The sequence below is a fragment of the Schistocerca nitens genome, chromosome 5, assembly GCF_023898315.1.
Source record: "Schistocerca nitens isolate TAMUIC-IGC-003100 chromosome 5, iqSchNite1.1, whole genome shotgun sequence".
Classification (NCBI taxonomy): domain Eukaryota; kingdom Metazoa; phylum Arthropoda; class Insecta; order Orthoptera; family Acrididae; genus Schistocerca; species Schistocerca nitens.
This window is the reverse complement of record NC_064618.1, coordinates 134,026,844-134,046,782: the sequence shown is the minus strand read 5'-3', so window position 1 is coordinate 134,046,782 and position 19,939 is coordinate 134,026,844. Positions and strand designations below refer to the sequence as shown.

Below are 19,939 nucleotides of genomic sequence, written 5' to 3'. Positions count from 1 at the left end.
TTGAGACAAAAATTTTAGCCACGACTTTTGCAATGACCCTTGTACAATTTGTTACAGTCGGTGCAGGTGATTGATTGTAAACACCACTGTTACTTAATAAATCTTTTTTATCCATGTTACTGACTAGGATTTGAGCTGTGACACCTCTTAGATAAAATGAACTTTTAATGTTGCAAGATTTGAGAGTTTTGGCTCATTTGTTGTATGGCTTTTCTAAATATGGGATAATACACCAGTTTATTTTAATTATGACTTTTGCTGCAGAAGGGGCATAAATGAAGGGCAAGATCTTTGTTTGTTTGTTTTGTGGAATGTTATCAACTAGATCAACGTTATAACAGCCAATTTCACTCAAGTCGGAGTCTTCTATGTGGCAACGTCAGGCAGTTGTCAAATATGCAGCCAGTTTTCCAGAATGGACACAAGAACAAATCACTTATATTATCCTGATTTAAATAGCCGTGAATGCAGTTTTAATAATTGTCATAAATTGTAATACACGAAAACAGAACATGGTGCAGAAGTCAATTATATGGTAGGAGGAGTGGGAAGCACATTAATTATTGCAATCCTATGATTAACAGAACTGTGCATGAATAAATAACTATTACTCCTCCAGTTTAAATGTCCAAAAGTGGAATTTTAAGACAGAAAACTTATTACACATAAAAACAAAATATTGTGCAGCTGTATAGGATGGCATGATCATTATGTACTTACATGTTAAAAAATAAGTTTTCCACACCAATAAATGCAAAAGATGACAGTAACTTGCTATTATGTATTAAATAAGCATCAAGTGCATTTTAACTTCATTGCCCAGTTGTTTTATTCATTAGAATTTCAATTAAACCTTCCTCAGTATTTACTGGAGAAAGCAGTAACATTTGTATTTTGATGATGAAAAAAAGCAGCATACCTTTGAGGAGTTATTTTGACAGGTTTCCTGGTGTCTGTAAATGCAATTGCAGTTACTCAAAACATAGGCTCACAAATTAGGGAATAAAGGAAAAGGAGTCATGTGAATTCAACTGTCATTTAAGTAACTGCATTGAAAGCTTTGTGATAGGAAAAATTTCATATCGTGTGGTTTGAAATTAGTATAAACTTTATGCTTTTCTTGTACCACACTTTCAAATCAGAATCAGATACACAAAAGCAAACCATGAAATTACTTGGATACAGAGTTTCAGCACAAATAAAACCCAACTGTGTAACTGAATTTTTATTTTCTTTGGAATACATCAAGCTTCCTCGCGCTTTATTTGCTACTTTTTTTGACTGTACGTTATCATTCTTTTGTTTTGTATAATTATTAGAAACCGTATTGGTCATATCTTCATATATGTCAGTTAAAGCATCACCACACAAACACATATGAAGAAAGAAGTTTAAATTGATGTCTGACAAAACTATACTTTTCAAAATGAACTGTAGAACCTGCTTTCAGTTACAAATTTTTAAAAAGTGTGATTCATAAGACTCTAATATCAATACACAAACAATACTCCAAGTCAGGTAGCATAATTGTTGAGGATGAAAGAGTAAAGTAACTCTTATTAAGAATGTCTAAATGAAGGCTTCACTTGACTTTAGTACTGCAGCTGCACATGTTTCACAAAACCTTTTTCGTAAAGTCTTTTGTGTGACATTCCCACAAATATAAACAAAAACAGGATTGTTTTTAGTTTATCATTTTTGTTCATTACTTCGACAAATGAAGCTTCAAATTCTGGGTCTACTAGAAAAATGCAGTCATCCAATCAACACAATTCCAAAATCATCATCCAAACTGTGGTAGTTGAGAGAAATGCTTCCATAATGTGAAGATCATAAATCAAGTAAAATTTTAACATGAGTCATTATTATTATATCTTTCGGATTGAAAAATGTGAGTAATGAGATGTGATAATTTGCTCCAGATAGTTGTCTGTACAATCCAAATCTTGCTCCACAGTTTTCAGTCTGAAACTTTCGAGTCAGAAAATGCCGAATTTTGTAATTATTAAAACATAATTGAGTAATACAAAGAAGAACTCCATTAGCATGCTACAAAGCTTTTTGTGTTTCTCATGAAAGTGATGAACCCTTTACATTTAATGAGTGCAATCTGCTTAATCAACAATCAAAACTTTCCAAAAGTTGTAGACTAGAATCATTACAAGCGAACCCGTGAACTGGGATTCTCGCATTCACTGCCTCCCACCAATCTGTAATAATTTGTGCTAACTGGTCTATACCCTCCTTTTGCACTTCGAAACAAATCAAAGCAGCAGCAGGTATGTTTTGAAAAACATTGTTTACCAACACAAAGGAATTACAGATATTGACTGCAAGCAGGCATTGATTGAATGCTTCAGAGCGATCTGTTCATTTCTTGAGGGTAATTTTGTGTGTGTGAATATATTCTTGAAGAGATCGAAACATATTCAAGCAGGCATTGATTGAACACTTCAGAGGGATCTGTTCATTTCTTGAGGATAATTTTGTGTGTGTGAGTATAATCTTGACGAGATCGAAGCATATTCACACACACAAAATTATCCTCAAGAAATTCTAAATGAAGAGACTGATTTGAAACACAAACATTCTATAGAAAATTTTATTGGAATTGTCTTCCCAAACATGAGATGAATAGAAAAAAAAAATCTACGAACACCTGACAGATCATGTCAACCATGAAATTCAAAATAACCACTGAAGCACATACATTTGAGAATAAAATAAAATTGGGAAATTGTCATAAACCTCACTCACTACATCACTATCTGGCATAACCAGTTAACAAAAAACAGTTGGATTAAATTACATATGAGCATAGAACCAAATAAACACGAATCATATAAGCAATATAATACAGCTGGTAAGAACGAAGATATGGCCTACCGAATACTATGGAAACAAACAGCCTGTAACTGTATAACATTGCTGACTCAACTATCAGTATAGCTGTCAAGTAAAGTCGTTATAAAATAAGCTATCATAATTCAAGAGCTTCAGAAATAACTGCTCCAGCTAAAGTTTAACACTACTATAACTCTACTAAAACCAAAGGAGTAAACTTATACAATAGTGACAGCAAATATGACAGCGATATTATACGAATATCAAGACCACCAGATGTATGTCGCAAAGTGTAATTCTATTCCATAATACATTAAACTGTCTACTTCAAAATCTGAAATTTTGCATAGATAACCAGAAGATGGCAATCAAGCCGAAACAGGCCTTTGCAATATGATATAATTGACTACAGCAGTGTCTTGGTCTCATAATGTATAATGTCATTATAAATATTAGTAGAACACAGCTTGATTGTTTTTCAACCTTATGTGTGAAACTGTTCTATCAAGAAGTGACAGAAGAATCCAAAAATATAAAATGAAGATGTCTTGGAGTACTTGTACAGTTTTCTCTCTGTTCTTAGTTACAATACTGTCTGGCCTCTTAACTGCTGAGATGTAATGTCTATCCAAAATAGATTTGTGATTTGTTTTCCTCATATGCATATTATTTCTACTATCTTGATTTCATTGTATCTTCTCACATCATTATATTACATTAATACTTGCTCCATAGATCATGAATACAACATTTTGTAATTATGTGGACTTTGTTAGTGTAACACAAGTTTTCTTTACACAGTATAATTAAGTAGGAGGAGTTGTCATTCAGAAATTCTTTTAATTTGTTTTTAAATGTTGGTTGGCTATCTGCCAGACTTTTAAAGCTATTTGCCAAATGACCAATGATTTTTGTGACTGCGTCTTTCATCCCTTTCTATGCCAAAGTCAGATTTAACCCAGAATAGTGAAGATCATCCTTTCTTCTGGTGTTATAGCTGTGCACTTCACTATTATTTTTGAATTAGGATGAGTTCTTAATAATAAATTTCATAAGTGAATACATATATTGCAAAGGTACTGTGAATATCCTGAGCTCCTTAAATAAATGTCTGCAAGGTGATCTTGGGTGGGCTCCAGCTAGAATTCTGATTACACACTTTTGTGCAATGAGTACTTTTTCTCTTAATGATGAAGTACCCCAAAATATGATGCCATATGAAAGCAGTGAATGAAAATAGGCGTAGTAGGCTAATTTACTGATATGTTTATCACCAAAATTTGCAATAACCCTAGTAGCGTAAGAAGCTGAATCTAACTGTTTTACCAGATCATCATTGTGTTTCATCCAATTCAATTTCTCATGAATGCACGCACCCTGAAATTTTGAATATTCTGCCTTAGCAACAGACTTATGTTCTAAGTCAATATTTATCAATGGTGTTACGACATTTACTGTACAGAATTGTGTGTACTGTGTTTTCTCAAAATTTTGTGTGAGTCCACTTAATAATTTTCTGAGAGACATTATTCACAATTTCCTCAGCTGATTCTTGTTTGTTGGGTATGATTACCATGCTTTTTTGTGCCAACTGCAGTTCAGTGTGCTGTTGGAAAATTCTTGTGATAAGCTGGTCTGTGCACAATAGGCGTATTCCCACCCTGAACACCAGGTGAAATGATGTGTCTGCTCCAAAGGGACATGTTGCACAGCCTGAAAATATTCACTCGAAACCCTCCCCTCTCACCCCTATTACTTGTTCAGCTGTGCAACTACAGGGCAAGTTATATTTCAAACACAATACTTTTTGAAACATACTCCTAACAAATCCTTAGGATTGTCTACTTACTCATCATCATCATCTTCGTCTCTAACTTGGTAACTGTCACAGTTCCATGCTAGCATCTCATACAGTCAACTCTGGATCTGTTTTTTCATTGTTTTTTCTCTGTCCTTGTCCTCATTTTTCCCCACAGTTAATGCACCCCTCCTCCCTTTGCCTCCAGGCTCACTGTGAGTTTCATGCAGCTACCCTGCCAACTGTGTGTGTGTGTGTGTGTGTGTGTGTGTGTGTGTGTGTGTGTTATTTGTGATATATGAACAAGTATTAATGTAATGTAATTATGTGAGAAGATACAATGAAAAAAGATAGGAGAAATAATATCCATATGAGAAAAGCAAATCACAAAATCATTCTGTGGTTTTTCTGATGTTTCATCAGCAAGATTGGCTAGCATTGATAAAGATTCACCCTTGGTTACTGGTTGTGGACCATACTCCACCACCAGCAAAGGATGTTGAGTCTTTGTCAGCACTAGCTACTTGTGGTAGCAACATGTCAGAAAAACTACTAAAGGATCATCAACCAAAAACTTGAGATATGTGAGAACAAGCAACTCGTCAAGAAGTGCCTGTGAAGACTTCAACAGTTTTAAACTGTGATTAACTTGATACGTACAGTTTCTTACAGGCAGTTTTTGACACACTGAAAACAGCAGCAAAGATATTACTTCTTCTGCTAGCATCACATTTAAATGACCACATTTCTGTATCAAAGAAATGTGTTCCATTGAACACCAACATCTATAATCACTTCTTTGTCAGTGAGAAATTAAATCTTCTTCCTTTCCTCCCCGTAGAAGAGATGCTTAAATACAGTTAACATTATCACTTGGGATTAATAAGGGATGTTTGTAATTATGTTTTGAAGGTACAGGAATTTCCAATTTGTTATTGAAAGTTTTAGGCCAGAAAGTAAACCCAAGGTAAGGAGGCAAAGTCTTTATGACTCTCCCCCCACCCCCCACCCCCACCCTCCCCTGCGTGTGTGTCAGTGCCTGTCTGTCAGAGTTTTATATTACCAACATGTACCATTGTGATATAAATTTCCTGATAAGTGAATGTAAGCATTCCAGTATATTTGAAGATAACTCTGCAAGATGTGCAACATTCTCTCTCTCCCTCTCTCTCTCTCTCTCTCTCTTCTCAGAAGAAGTGGACAGTGTTAAATTCTTGGGATTACAGCTTGATAATAAATTCAACTGGGAGGAGCACACCACAGAACTGCTGAAGCGTCTTAACAAATCTCTGTTTGCAATGTGAATTTTGTCAGACATAGGGGATATAAAAATGAAAAAGCTGGCGTACTATGCTTACTTTCATTCCATAATGTCATATGGGATTATTTTTTGGGGTAATTCATCAAGCCAAGCTAAAGTTTTCCAGGCATAAAAACGTGCAGTAAGAGTTATATGTTGTGTGAGCTCGAGAACATCCTGTAGAAGCCTGTTTAGGGAACTAGGGATACTAACTACTGCTTCCCAATATATTTATTCCTTAATGAAATTTGTCATTAAAAATATATCACTTTTTCAAACCAACAGCTCAATTAATGGAATCAATACTAGAAATAAGAATAATCTTCAGAAGGATTTAAAGTCACTTAGTCTTGTACAAAAAGGTGTGCATTATTCAGGAACACACATTTTCAATACCTTGCCAGCAGCCATAAAAAGCTTAACAACCAATGAAATTCAGTTTAAGAGAAGCCTAAAGGATTTATTGGTGGCCAACTCCTTCTACTCCATTGAAGACTTTCTCAGTAAAACCAACTGATTTGTATATAAGTACAATGTAACTTCTGCACCATTTCAGTGCAGTAATGTGTTCATTGTAAATAAGTATTATAGTAGTTGTTTTACATGTTTATTACCTTATAAATAAATAAAAAACTTTTTTATTTTAAATTCAGTGCATTAGTATTTGTAAGATGACTCTTTCATATAGTGTTCATTAAAAAATGACGATCATTCCACTTGGGACCTGTGGAATGGTACATTAGCTTATTTGTTTTAGTTGTAAATATTTGTCATGTATTATTGTTCTTCTGACATGTTCCACATCCTGGAGGACCTCCTAACTACGGATAAATTGGAATAAAAGTAAATCTAATCTAATCTAATCAGGTAAATAATTTATTTACTGTGGCTGCATTGTCCAACAGAGTAATTTCATGAGCTAACAGTGAGGGTGAGAATGTTAAATGAACTCGCACTCTTGCTTTTAAGTCACCGTATTGAGACTTATTTCTAAATGTAAAACTTTGTGTGCTTATTAATTTATGTTGCTTCCCTTCTAGTTTGGTGTCTATAACACTGTAAATTATTCTGTGCCCACACTTAAAAAAAAATTAAACAGATATCACAAATTGAAGAAATACCTGCAAGACAAAGTTTCCTCATTGAAATAAACTATGATAGAGATGCTGATGGAATGACAGTTGGACTACTAACAATGTAAAGTTTAGTACCAGATCCCGAGCTTTTAGAATAAAAAATATGTATTAAAATATTATAATATGAGATAAAGGTGTTTCTCTCTGTGGTGTGTGCTAGGTGTGTTTCTTGTTACAGGTGGCTTCCTTGGTGTTTATTCAGCTGTTTTTAGATGTTACTTAGGTATCCCTTTTGGTCCTAGGAACAGCGATTATTTGTGTAGTATGTTTAAAAAATATCATGCTGTTATGTCACTCTTAGTTAACTTTTATAATATTTCATTTTGCCTCTTTTTATCATAGCTTTTTATGTCTATCTACTATGGAAGGACAACATTATAACTTTTCCACTGTAACCAGGTTACTATATTGTTCACAGGTAATGCTTTGCACACTAATATTCCAGACAATGTTAACATATGAGTGGCCACTCGAGATACGAAAAGCAGTTGAGGCAGTTTCAGAGAAAGCTGATCTTTGGGCAAATTACAGGATAGCTCGATCTGCCGCCAGGTTAGTGATGCCTGCAAAGCTTTTGTTCCCACTTCCCATGTGATCAATTTGTGTTGTCCTTGACATTAATGTCTTTCGGATTTGTCCTTATATTTCATGTGTAAATTGTATGGGATGGTGATCACTAACTAAGGGCACACACTTTTCATCTGGGTAGTCAGTAAGAGTCAAAGAGAGAGAGAGAGAGAGAGAGAGAGAGAGAGAGTGTGTGTGTGTGCGTGTGTGCGTGCCTGCGTGCATGTAGATGACTAGGCCTGAAGAAAAAGGAAAATGCAGATGAGACAGTAAAATAAATTCATAAACAAGCAAGACAAAACAAAACAAAATGACAGCAGGAGCCATAGTAAGAGTGGAAGGGAGCAGCATATACAGGAACCACCAACAAACTTCAGATGCATAAAGAATCTTAACAGTAATAGTAATAGTAGTAGAAGATGGAATTACAATGAATCCTTCAAAATAAGTGAAAGGATCCAGGAGAGCTGCAAGTCTTATAGCTTCAGTCCACCTATCTCCAGTTGCTTCTGTGCATCGGAGGCTGTGAAAAAAAAAGCATACAGCCAATGCAAGAAGTTCAGGAACAATCTAACAGTACAGGATTTAAGATGCAAGTGAAGTCTGTGAGAAGTGACTACCAAATAATGTGAATTATTAAGACAAGTGGAGGACTAAGTGATTGGTTTAGATTCTATGGGACATGATATTGGGTAAAGCAGATCATTGGATAATGGTTGGAGATAGTTTTAATTACACAGTTGAGAGTATCAGGCACACTGCTGAGACTATTCCTTATACTAATGTGAAGATTGTGTCATACTTTGAGTGGTATGATAACCTTACAATTAACCCTTATGTGTAACACATTAATTAGAGCTTGAAAATTTATTCAGGGGAGAAGGATGTTTACATATGATTGTGACTGATGCACAGCTCCTCACTTGGTTGTAACATACACGGCATGTTTTGTATCCAAATACTTTAGATAAGAGGTGGCTCCCACATTTCCAGAGGCATCCAATCCAGTGAAAGCAGTATGCATCCCATACTAGTGATTTGTTGTTTATTCCGTGGGTCTTTTTATGATATATTCATCCAAAAGACAAGAGTTGAAGAATAAATATATTTACAGTTGAAACAGCTATTAGCGAAACAAAATATAGCAGCTAGTACAAAGCCATGGATGTTAAAGAAAGTACATGTAGTGTCTTCCATCAGAACATCTAAAGCCTAGTTAATAAAAAGGATGGACTTCTCATATACATACAGGAAAATGAAAGGATGGATTGAATTTTAACTGATTTGTTGTGACAGTTAGGGAATCTTGTGGAAATCACAGAAGCTGCATGAATTCATCTTGATGGATCATACTTCTCTTGAACCAATAAGAAGAAAGGGGAACTGGCTACATATGCAAAAATTGAGTAAAATCCCAAGCCCTTCAGTTTAATGGTAATTGTGTTGAACAGCTCTTTGAATGAAGTGCCACAGTACTTGTAGTGGTTCAGGAAACACACAAGGTTGTGGTACAGACAGTTCAGAGGTCACCAGTAGAATATACCTGAGAATTCAAAAAGCATCTAGGTACAATTTTAATAAGATTATTGTTCCTGGAGACAATGAGAGTTGTTGATGTTGATTTATTTATTATTTGCCACAGTAAAATTCCCTTAAAAGATTGAAAAGCACAGTGCAACAACCTGACAGTTTGTTTTTAGACCCAACGACCTTCACTGATGTAGACATAAAACCAGTAGTCAATGTTTTATATGAATATAATGATCAAATGTTAACAATAAAATATACTGACTAATTAGCTAAAGATCATAGGAGGAAAGTACTGTGTAACGGAATCAAAGTATTGTATCACAGAATCATAAATGGTGGCTTGACCTTGGTGTATAGAGTGAAACTAAGGGAAGAGTGTGGGGAATATATTACTAAGTGGACAGGTTTGAACATTATTTTCCTCTGAAATAAACAAGGGATTAATGTGTCTTGTGCTACAAAGAGAAAGCATTTCTTAATCAAAGGACAAGCCATTGTCAAGAGTTGAAACTCCATAGCCACCAGCATTGTAAAATCCTCTGGTTTGCTATCAAAAAAGTAATGTATGTGCACTACACTCAAAAAATTAGAAGTTCAAACGATAAGGCAAAAGCAGCTTGGAACAGCATTAAATGAGAAACATACAAAAATTGTGATCCTAATTAAATTGAGCTTCCAGAAATGGTGTTATATTGAAATTGTTGGCCACCAAATTTTTCTACTTCCTCGGCGACAGCAAATATTCCACTGACTGATAAATGACAAAAATATAGATGCAGGCACTGCATGAACAAACAACAGACATTAGCATCATAAAATTATGAGACAGACTGATGAGGTGAAACTGGTAGTATGCAAACCACACATACATAATTATCCTAGCCTTTGGAACTATTACTTCTTTCCTCAGAAGGAAAGAGGGACAGATTTGGGGAAGATAAAAAAAAAAGAGCAGTTCACTCAGACCTTCGGACGAGACTAAACTCACCAGTTTTCATGTAGAGTTTGCCTCCTTGTCGACACTCATGTTCTCTGGTGCAAACATATTCAACAAGCTCACATTTAACATAATGCAAGGAAGTGGATATTCCAACCAAGTAGAAGGAAAATTTTAAAAATTGTCAACATGGCAAGTAGCAGTGCTCATCATAAAGCTGTATTCCCCTCCTCCCCCCCTCCCCCCTCTTGCCTTATTCCATATCTTCATAGGATTGGTGTGTTAATCTGGATTTGGCAGTGTTAGTCCTGGAGGGAGTGGATTCAGATTCTGTCACCAACCTGGGAAATTGTGTGCCTCATCTGTTCATGTGTAGTGTTACCCATGTGCAAGTATGAGAATGTTATTTGAAATGTTTGTGAATCTTATAACTGAGGAGGGGCTTTGATACCAGCCTGATATTCACCTGAGTCAGATGTGGGAAACCACGTAAAATCACATCCAGGCTGGTTGGCAAACTAGCCATTGTCATTAATGCCCCACATGGATTCAGTCTGGGCCCAGCATGCTCGCTGAATTCCAGATGCAGCTTGCTAGCGCATGTTGCCAACTAATGGGTCTTGTAAATTTGTATGAGAAGCTCTAATGTATTGCAAACATGACAATATATTTACAGATAACTATTTTCTTTGCAAAGTACTAATGTAATCCAGTAAATATCAAGCTAAAACATCACATACTTAATTTAACTGAGGAACGTGCAACTTTTTAACAGTAAATGCCTTCTTACCAATTGATTAAATTTAGCTTTCATAAGCATGAATAGTGTTAAATGATACAGCTACAGTTAATTGTTAATACATATACATAAAATTAAGTTTTCTTATGATTCGCTTGTCTTTTGATAACATTTACCTTGATTCATTCCACATCCCTGAAAGTCATCCTACTTGACAGGGTAATGGAACATGAAATTTGAATGAACAAATGTATGACTGAATGAGTAGCTGATATAGTATAAATTTATTCATCCAGAGATCATCTTTGCAATGGTTATTTTATATGTTGGTATAGTAAAAAGAGAAAATAGTTAAGTATTAACTAATTCATGCACACTGGCATGTAGTTATGTAGATGTCTAATTTAACAAGAACATGTACATTGTGCACAATGTTTTTTTTTATATATTTTATGCAGGTGGTGTCCCAAGCTCATAAATATTTGAAGAAAGTAATTTTATGTAATTCAAAGAGCTACTGATAAAACAAACCTCTTTTACCAGTTATGATGGAAAAAACTTAAGGTGGTATTACATTGTTTTATGTGCCAATGTTGCATCACTGTTACTGTGGTGTCAGTAATAAGAACAAATTTATAGAAAGTCAGAAAGGTAACTGATGTTACAGACTAGATCATCATCATCATCATCATTTAAGACTGATTATGACTTTCAGCGTTCAGTCTGGAGCATAGCCCCCCTTATACAGTTCCTCCATGATCCCCTATTCAGTGCTAACATTGGTGCCTCTTCTGATGTTAAACCTATTACTTCAAAATCATTCTTAACCGAATCCAGGTACCTTCTCCTTGGTCTGCCCCGACTCCTCCTACCCTCTACTGCTGAATCCATGAGTCTCTTGGGTAACCTTGCTTCTCCCATGCGCGTAACATGACCCCACCATCTAAGCCTGTTCGCCCTGACTGCTACATCTATAGAGTTAATTCCCAGTTTTTCTTTGATTTCCTCATTGTGGACACCCTCCTGCCATTGTTCCCATCTACTAGTACCTGCAATCATCCAAGCTACTTTCATATCCGTAACCTCAACCTTGTTGATAAGGTAACCTGAATCCACCCAGCTTTCGCTCCTATACAACAAAGTTGGTCGAAAGATTGAACGGTGCACAGATAACTTAGTCTTGGTACTGACTTCCTTCTTGCAGAAGAGAGTAGATCATAGCTGAGCACTCACTGCATTAGCTTTGCTACACCTCGCTTCCAGTTCTTTCACTATGTTGCCATCCTGTGAGAATATGCATCCTAAGTACTTGAAACTGTCCACCTGTTCTAACTTTGTTCCTCCTATTTGGCACTCAATCCGTTTATATTTCTTTCCCACTGACATTACTTTCGTTTTGGAGATGCTAATCTTCATGCCATAGTCCTTACATTTCTGATCTAGCTCTGAAATATTACTTTGCAAACTTTCAATCGAATCTGCCAACACAAATAAGTCATCCGCATATGTGAGACTGCTTATTTTGTGTTCACATATCTTAATCTCACCCAGCCAGTCTATTGTTTTCAACATATGATCCATAAATAATATGAACAACAGTGGAGACAGGTTGCAGCCTTGTCTTACCCCTGAAACTACTCTGAACCATGAACTCAATTTACCGTCAACTCTAACTGCTGCCTGACTATCCATGTAAAGATCTTTAATTGCTTGCAAAAGTTTGCCTCCTATTCCATAATCTTGTAGAACAGACAATAACTTCCTCCTAGGAACCCGGTCATATGCCTTTTCTAGATCTATAAAGCATAGATACAATTCCCTGTTCCACTCATAACACTTTTCCATTATTTGCCGTAAGCTAAAGATCTGGTCCTGACAACCTCTAAGAGGCCTAAACCCACACTGATTTTCATCCAATTGGTCCTCAACTAATACTCGCACTTTCCTTTCAACAATACCTGAGAAGATTTTAGCCACAACGCTGATTAAAGAGATACCTCTGTAGTTGTTACAATCTTTTCTGTTTCCATGTTTAAAGATTGGTGTGATTACTGCTTTTGTCCAGTCTGATGGAACCTGTCCCAACTCCCAGGCCATTTCAATTATCCTGTGTAGCCATTTAAGACCTGACATTCCACTGTATTTGATGAGTTCCGACTTAATTTCATCCACCCCAGCCGCTTTATTGCACTGCAATCTATTGACCATTTTTTCCACTTCCTCAAATGTGATCCTATTTCCATCATCATTCCTATCCCATTCTACCTCGAAATCTGAAACATTACTGATCACATTTTCACCTACATTGAGCAACTCTTCAAAATATTCCCTCCATCTGCCCAAGGCATCCACAGGATTCACCAGCAGTTTTCCTGACCTGTCCAAGATACTTGTCATTTCCTTCTTACCTCCCTTTCGAAGACTGCTAATTACACTCCAGAATGGTTTTCCAGCAGTTTGACCCATAGTCTCCAACCTGTTTCCAAAGTCTTCCCACGATTTCTTCTTGGATGCTGCAATTATCTGTTTGGCTTTGTTTCTTTCTTCAACATAACTTTCTCTGTCTACCTGGGTTCTGGTATGTAGCCATTTTTGATACGCCTTCTTTTTCCTTTTACAGGCTGCCTTGACTGTATCATTCCACCAAGCTGTTTGCTTCATCCTCCCTTTACACACTACTGTTCCAAGACATTCTTTAGCCACTTCTAGTACTGTGTCCCTGTACCTTGTCCATTCCTTTTCCAATAACTGTAATGGACTACATTCAACTAACTGGTACCTTTCTGAGATCGCTGTTATGTACTTGTGCCTGATTTCCTTATCCTGAAGTTTCTCCACTCTTATCCTCCTACATATGGACCTGACCTCCTGCACTTTCGGCCTCACAATCCCAATTTCACTGCAGATTAAATAATGATCAGTGTCATCAAAGAATCCCCTGAATACACGTGTGTCCCTCACAGCCTTCCTGAATTCCTGATCTGTTATTATATAGTCAATGACAGATCTGGTTCCCCTGCCTTCCCAAGTATACCGGTGAATGTTCTTATGTTTAAAAAAGGAGTTTGTGATCACTAAGCCCATACTGGCACAGAAATCCAAACTAGATGAATTATTGTAAAGGGAGCCTACGAGGATGGAGCTTTACATGCACTAAAACTCCGGGCAGATATACCAAATCATTCTTTCAAAGATTGTCAGTAGAGTTTGGGCTCACCCTGTATGTGCATGTGGCAATTTGATATTGTTATTTTCTGGTTTTACTCCAAGGGAAGACAGACATATTTAACTTTGATTACCATGGCAAAGCAGTATTTATATTTAAAGTTTTAACATTCATGTGTAACAGGCAGTCTAATGTTACACAGATATGGTCACCATGCTGTAGCAGCCAACATCTTCGGTCGCCTCCAGGAAAATGTGGCATCAGAGCAACTGCACTTCTGGCTTGTATCTTTGGAAGCACTGTGCCGTGGTGAGACAGCTCTGCAGGGTGGGCAGTTGCCTGGGACTGTGCAGAGGATCGAGACAGCTGTCACTCACTGCTGTAAAGCTACTGCAGCTCTCAAAGTGAGTAATATCCACAAAATTTGTAACTGACAGCAACAAACAGTTTTACATTATACCAATATTTGTGAATTTAGCAACGATGGAAAAAAATGTCATTTCTTAAATATTGGCATTGTTCTGAATGTTGCTATTAGTGTGAATATTAATCAGTTATCATACAAACCTAGAACTGATAAAAAGTCTTATTACAAAACTTGACAGATTTTTGCTTCAGTTGTGTTCTCACTGTTCTGTTTTTCATCTTTTTTTTTTTTTATTTCTGCTAATAACCACTTCTATCCATATTGTGACTGTTGCTTATAATTTACAAAAAGGGCAAACTCAGTTTAAATAAACTGAACATTTAAATAAGAGAAACAAGAGAGATGTTTTGTTGTCCTTAGATTTATTCATTTTGTGTGAAAATTGCTATGTGGCCCTATAACCATCCTACCCTCTGCTCGCAATGTTCTGTGCACATGGATTAAGGAAACTAGAAAATACTCGTATCGGTTCTTGATCTCATATTTTGTAGAGAAGAAAAGTATTCCTTTCACCATCACACCGAACACTTAAATTACATGACAATGTTACGAAAAGGATAGTTGCTACTCACCATATAGTGGAGATGCTGTGTCATGGACAGGCATAACAAAAAGACTGCCAAACAAAGCTTTCGGCTTGTGGACTGAAAATATGGTAAGTTCATGAACTGTGTAGCTCCAAAATATTATCCCATACGCAATCAAGGAATGAAATAATGTGAAGTAAATGAGTTTACGCATGTCATTGGTGCTAAGTGTGGACAGTTTCTAATTTTATAGGTGGCAGCATTTAGCATTTGTGGGAGGCCATAAATGTCTGCATAGTAAATATCAGTGCAAAGAATTGTGTGTAAGAAATTGTATGCCATATGTTTTATTGCCCTTAAGTGTCAACATACTAGCTGTAAACCAATCAACAGCTTGCTTGTATAAAAAAAAAAAAAAAATGTGGAGTTGTATTTTACAATTGGAGGCAAGTCATTAATGTAAATCAAAAAAAGAAACAGAAATAATATGGATCTTTGAGAAACTTTCCAATTGACAGTATTTTATTGCTTGCTATCTTGTTTCTTATTATGTGAAAATGTATAAATACCTTCTGCTTCCTGCTATTAAGATAAGGCTGAAACCACCTGACTACCTTACCTTCAGTTAATTTGTGTTTCAAATTTGAAAAGAGACGTGCAAAGACTTAAGTTAAGAGTTTGTATTTTGTGTGTAAAACAGGCTGCAAGCACACCTGCACACTCACTGCAGTTTGCAACTGACTACACACGGCTGCGTGGAGAGTTCCTGCAGTGCCTCGCGCAACTAGCACACGCCTGCCACAGCCTGTGTACTGCACCACCACCCGCCGTAGCGTCTTCTGTAGCTGAGAGTAGCCGCGACCCACTGCAGCGGTTTGGCCATATCACAGCCCAGGTGACACTGTGAATTCAAACTTTGTGCACCCAGTTAGGTGTCATAATGTCACACCTCTAGAATTCTATAATTTCTGTACTACCTGCCACTCCCACTTGCACACAGCATGTCCATGCCGTTCCCCTCCGCACGCGCGCGCACGCACGCACACATGCACGCGCACACACACACACACACACACACACACACACACACACTAAACTAAATTATCCCAGCGGGACATATTGTCGTGAAACTGCAGCCTGACTGGTGTGAAGGATTTTGACAGATATATTGACCAGTGGCACATTCACATCTCATTTCCTCCCAGTCACTACTTTATTTCCCTTCAACCCCTCCTTCCTCCTTGTTTCAACACTTACTCGTCCAATGTAAACTCTCACCCATTGGGATGCATTGACAATGTGTGGGACAGTGTAGCCTGTGCATGCATGTTTGAGTGCGTGTGTGTGGACATTCTTATTTCAGCTGTTAACTTCAAGGCACATTGTCTGAAAGATTAGCAATAATTTCAATGCAATTTGTGTACTGGACCGTTGCTCAATGCTTCAGTTTATGGTGAATGGTTTCATTTAATCCTTCTATTTTTCTGACTGTGCATTATGTATATTTATTTGACATAGAAATGTATAACCTGAATTACATTTACTTAAGATTCTTCCAGAGAAACTCATTCTGGTACTTGATATTTCTGTAACTTGTTTTGTGCGTTGTTCCTCATACTTAAACTTATTCTCTCTCTCTCTCTCTTTTTTGAGTGAATTTTTCTGGAGTTGATTGTTAGCAGTATCATTAAGTAGTAATAGAGCTTTGTACCTACTTACAAATACTTAACATTTGTTTACCTCAAGTGTCGGCTTGCAGTCCCTGCTCCAAGTATCGCTCCTCTGCTGGTCTTCCCACATTTTGTAACAATTTCCTGGCGTTTCAACATCCCTCTATATACAACCATGTTGTCTATGAACAATCATGGCAAATTTGATGTTATCCACTATATCTTACCGACATGTTGACATCTAACATGAGCTGCCTCCAGACACTGGTCACCATATCATCAAGCAAATTTCAGCTACGGAGAGTTAAGAGTCAGTGCTCACCATTCTGCTAATGGAAGTACTAGTACTACCACCACCTGTACCCTTAAACTTAAGTCTCAACCAACCTAAAGTGCCAGACAAACAGTGACAGTGAACTCTACCCTGAAGACAGAATCACCCTTTGTACTTATTAAGAAACAAAGATCTTGCAGTATTTACTGATGTTCACAAAGATTTAATGAAACTACATAAATAGAGGCCTTCTGTTATTAAATGACAAGATTATAAATAGAATGGTTATTACTTGTTGAAATACAAAGTTGTCCAGTAATTATCTGACTTTTGACAGGGAAATATACAGGGTGTCCATAAAGTCCCTTTACAACTTCAAAATTTTATTACAATGGCAGTTTTGAAGTATTTTAACAACATGTCCTTTATTGTAATCAGTGTTTATAAAAGTTTTTTTGACAGTGTTTAGTAGACCTCTATATGGGCACATCAAGATGGTACTCGATTTCTTGCCATGTTCGCTGTAGCATAGCGTCATCAATGGTGGCAATGGCATTACGAATCCTTTGCTTCAAGTCAGCAATGTCCCATACCTGTGTTTGATAAATGATATCTTTTACATACCCCCATAAAAAAAGTCCAAGGGAGTGATATCTGGCAAACACGGTGGCCAAGGAATCGGCCCATCCCTCCCAAGCCATCTGCCTGGAAATGTTTCATTGAGGAACCGATGAACATGCAGTTCCCAATGTGGTAGTGCACCATCTTGCTGGAAAATGATAGTTTGTTCTAAGTCAATCAGTTGTGGTGCTACATATTCGGTCAGAAGGTTGAGGTAAACATCTGCAGTAATTGTTGACTCGTTGAAGAAAAATGGATCAATTATTCGGTTGCACATGATTCCACACCACACATTCACTTTTGCACTATCCCAGTGAAGCTCCCTAGTCACATAGGGGTATTCAGATCCCCAGATTCTCACATTGTGTATGTTTAATGTCCCAGAATCATGAAAAGTTGCTTTGTCACTGAAAGGCGTTCAAGCATGTTGAGTGCAAACTCTGTCCATTTTGGGCTTGTCATTTGACTCAATTGTCTGTAGCAGTTGCACTTTGTAAGCATACAACCGTAAGTTCTTGTGGAGGCAAAGTTGAACGTGGTAGGTGCAACAGTCTGGCAGCAGTGCGGATGGACTTTGTAGGTGAATGAGTGAAGACATTTAAAACATGATCGCTGTTTTCCTTGAATATTCTTGGTCGCCCACTCCTCCCTTTGTCCAACACTGTCTCTGTCTCCATAAATTTTTTGTGCCATGCACGAATTGAAGAGTGCGATGGTGGATCTCTTCCATACTTTGTTCTGAAGTTTCGTTGAGTCTGAACATCCAATCTGATTTTGTCTCAATAAACCAGGTCACACATTGTGCCTTCTCTTGAGGAGTTGCCATTTTAAAGAGCTTCAGTACCTTCCATCAACAGATATCTGAAACACAAAATTTTAGTACATATAAAAACTTTAGTAAACAGTGATTACAATACAAGAAATTTTGTTAAAATATTTCAAAAACTGCCATTGTAATAAAATTTTGAAGTTGTAAAGGGACTTTTTGGACACCCTGTACATCCCATACATGAAACTGCTAAAACTGTAATCCCCTCCAAACTAAACTGCCGGTGCTTCAGACGTCCTTCATCTCAGGAGCACCTGCAGGGGGTAAGGAAGTGGGATAGGAGGGGGGGGGGGTTACAGAGAGAGAGAGAGAGAGATATGCAATTGGGTCAGTTGCCTCTAGTGAGAATTTATTTAGTTTATATGAGAAAATATTTGTAACTGCAAGACCTGGTTTTTACGACTAGTGTAAAGTGAGTTGTAAAATGAACTAGAGTAATGAAAAACGTTATGGTAGGTTGGCATTGAAATTAAAAAAGGATGATTAATTTTAAATTGCTATGTTTTTCTTTAAATTTTTTGATGTACAAAAATTGTATAACCATATTAGAGCTATTGCAGTGTTGTCACTCAGTATGAGGAAGTTCTGAGAGAGAGAATGTCAGTTGTTGAGCAACATGTGCTTTCAGCTAGAAAGTCTTTCAACATTTACTGAAACAATTGTAGCTGCAGTTTGATATTTTTTTATTTTAGAAACAAATCTAAAAAATGGATACGTGACACACATTGATATTTGACAAATTGACATTACATTTGGTGAAATACGAATACAAAATGTCAATACTTTTGTTTCAGTATCCATGCCAAGTAGCAAATGTAATTAATTTTTTTGAATCATCAGCCTTCTGACTAATTTTAATGCGGTTTGCCATGAATTTCTCTCCTGTGGCAACCTCTTCATCTCAGAGTTGCATTTGCACCCTACATCTACAGTTATTTGTGGGGTGTATTCCAATCTATGTCTTCCTGTGCAGTTTTTACCCTCTACAGCTGCTTCTAGTACCCTGGAGGTTATTCTCCAGTGTCTTAACATGGCCTACCATCTAGTCCCTTCTTCATATCAGTGTTTTCCATGTTTGTTTCTTCACTGATTCTGTGGAGAACCTCCTCATTCCATATTGTATCAGTCCACCTAATTTTCAACATTCTTTGGTAGCACCATATCTCAAACACTTTGATTCACTTCTGTTCCAGTTTTTCCATTGTCTATGATTCACTATCATACAATGCTGTGCTCCAAACATACATTCTCAGATATTTGTTCCTCAAATGAAGACCTTTGTTTGGTACCAGTAGACTTCTCTTGGCAAGGAATGTTCTCTTTTCCTGTGCTAACCAGCTTTTTATGTCCTCCTTGCTTTGTTTATCATGAGTTATTGTACTGCTAGATGTAATAAGTATGGGACTAACTCCTTTGTCAGATGTACACAAAATACAGATAAGCATACAAACCTTTGTCAGATGTACACAAAATACAAATAAGCATACAAAACACACACACACATGATATTCGGGCAACACGGGCCTAGTAAATCTAGAGCCCGTGTTGTTGCCCAGGCCGCTTTGATATTCACT

General features: G+C 36.9%; 1 protein-coding gene and 1 long non-coding RNA gene across 3 annotated transcripts in view; one reads left to right on the top strand and one right to left on the bottom strand.

Moving 5' to 3' along the window:
• LOC126259409 (integrator complex subunit 7) overlaps nucleotides 1-19,939 on the top strand; it is a 177,650-nt gene that overhangs the window by 102,808 nt on the left and 54,903 nt on the right. Inside the window, 3 exon segments of the mRNA XM_049956186.1 lie at nucleotides 7,497-7,630; nucleotides 14,220-14,421; nucleotides 15,672-15,866. Coding sequence (XP_049812143.1) covers nucleotides 7,497-7,630; nucleotides 14,220-14,421; nucleotides 15,672-15,866 — 531 coding nt within the window.
• LOC126259411 (uncharacterized) overlaps nucleotides 17,167-19,939 on the bottom strand; it is a 59,092-nt gene continuing 56,319 nt past the window's right edge. For both annotated transcript variants that reach the window (XR_007546509.1, XR_007546508.1), the window contains exon 4: nucleotides 17,167-18,397. This is a non-coding gene — a long non-coding RNA (uncharacterized LOC126259411). The remainder of the gene's footprint in view (nucleotides 18,398-19,939) is intronic.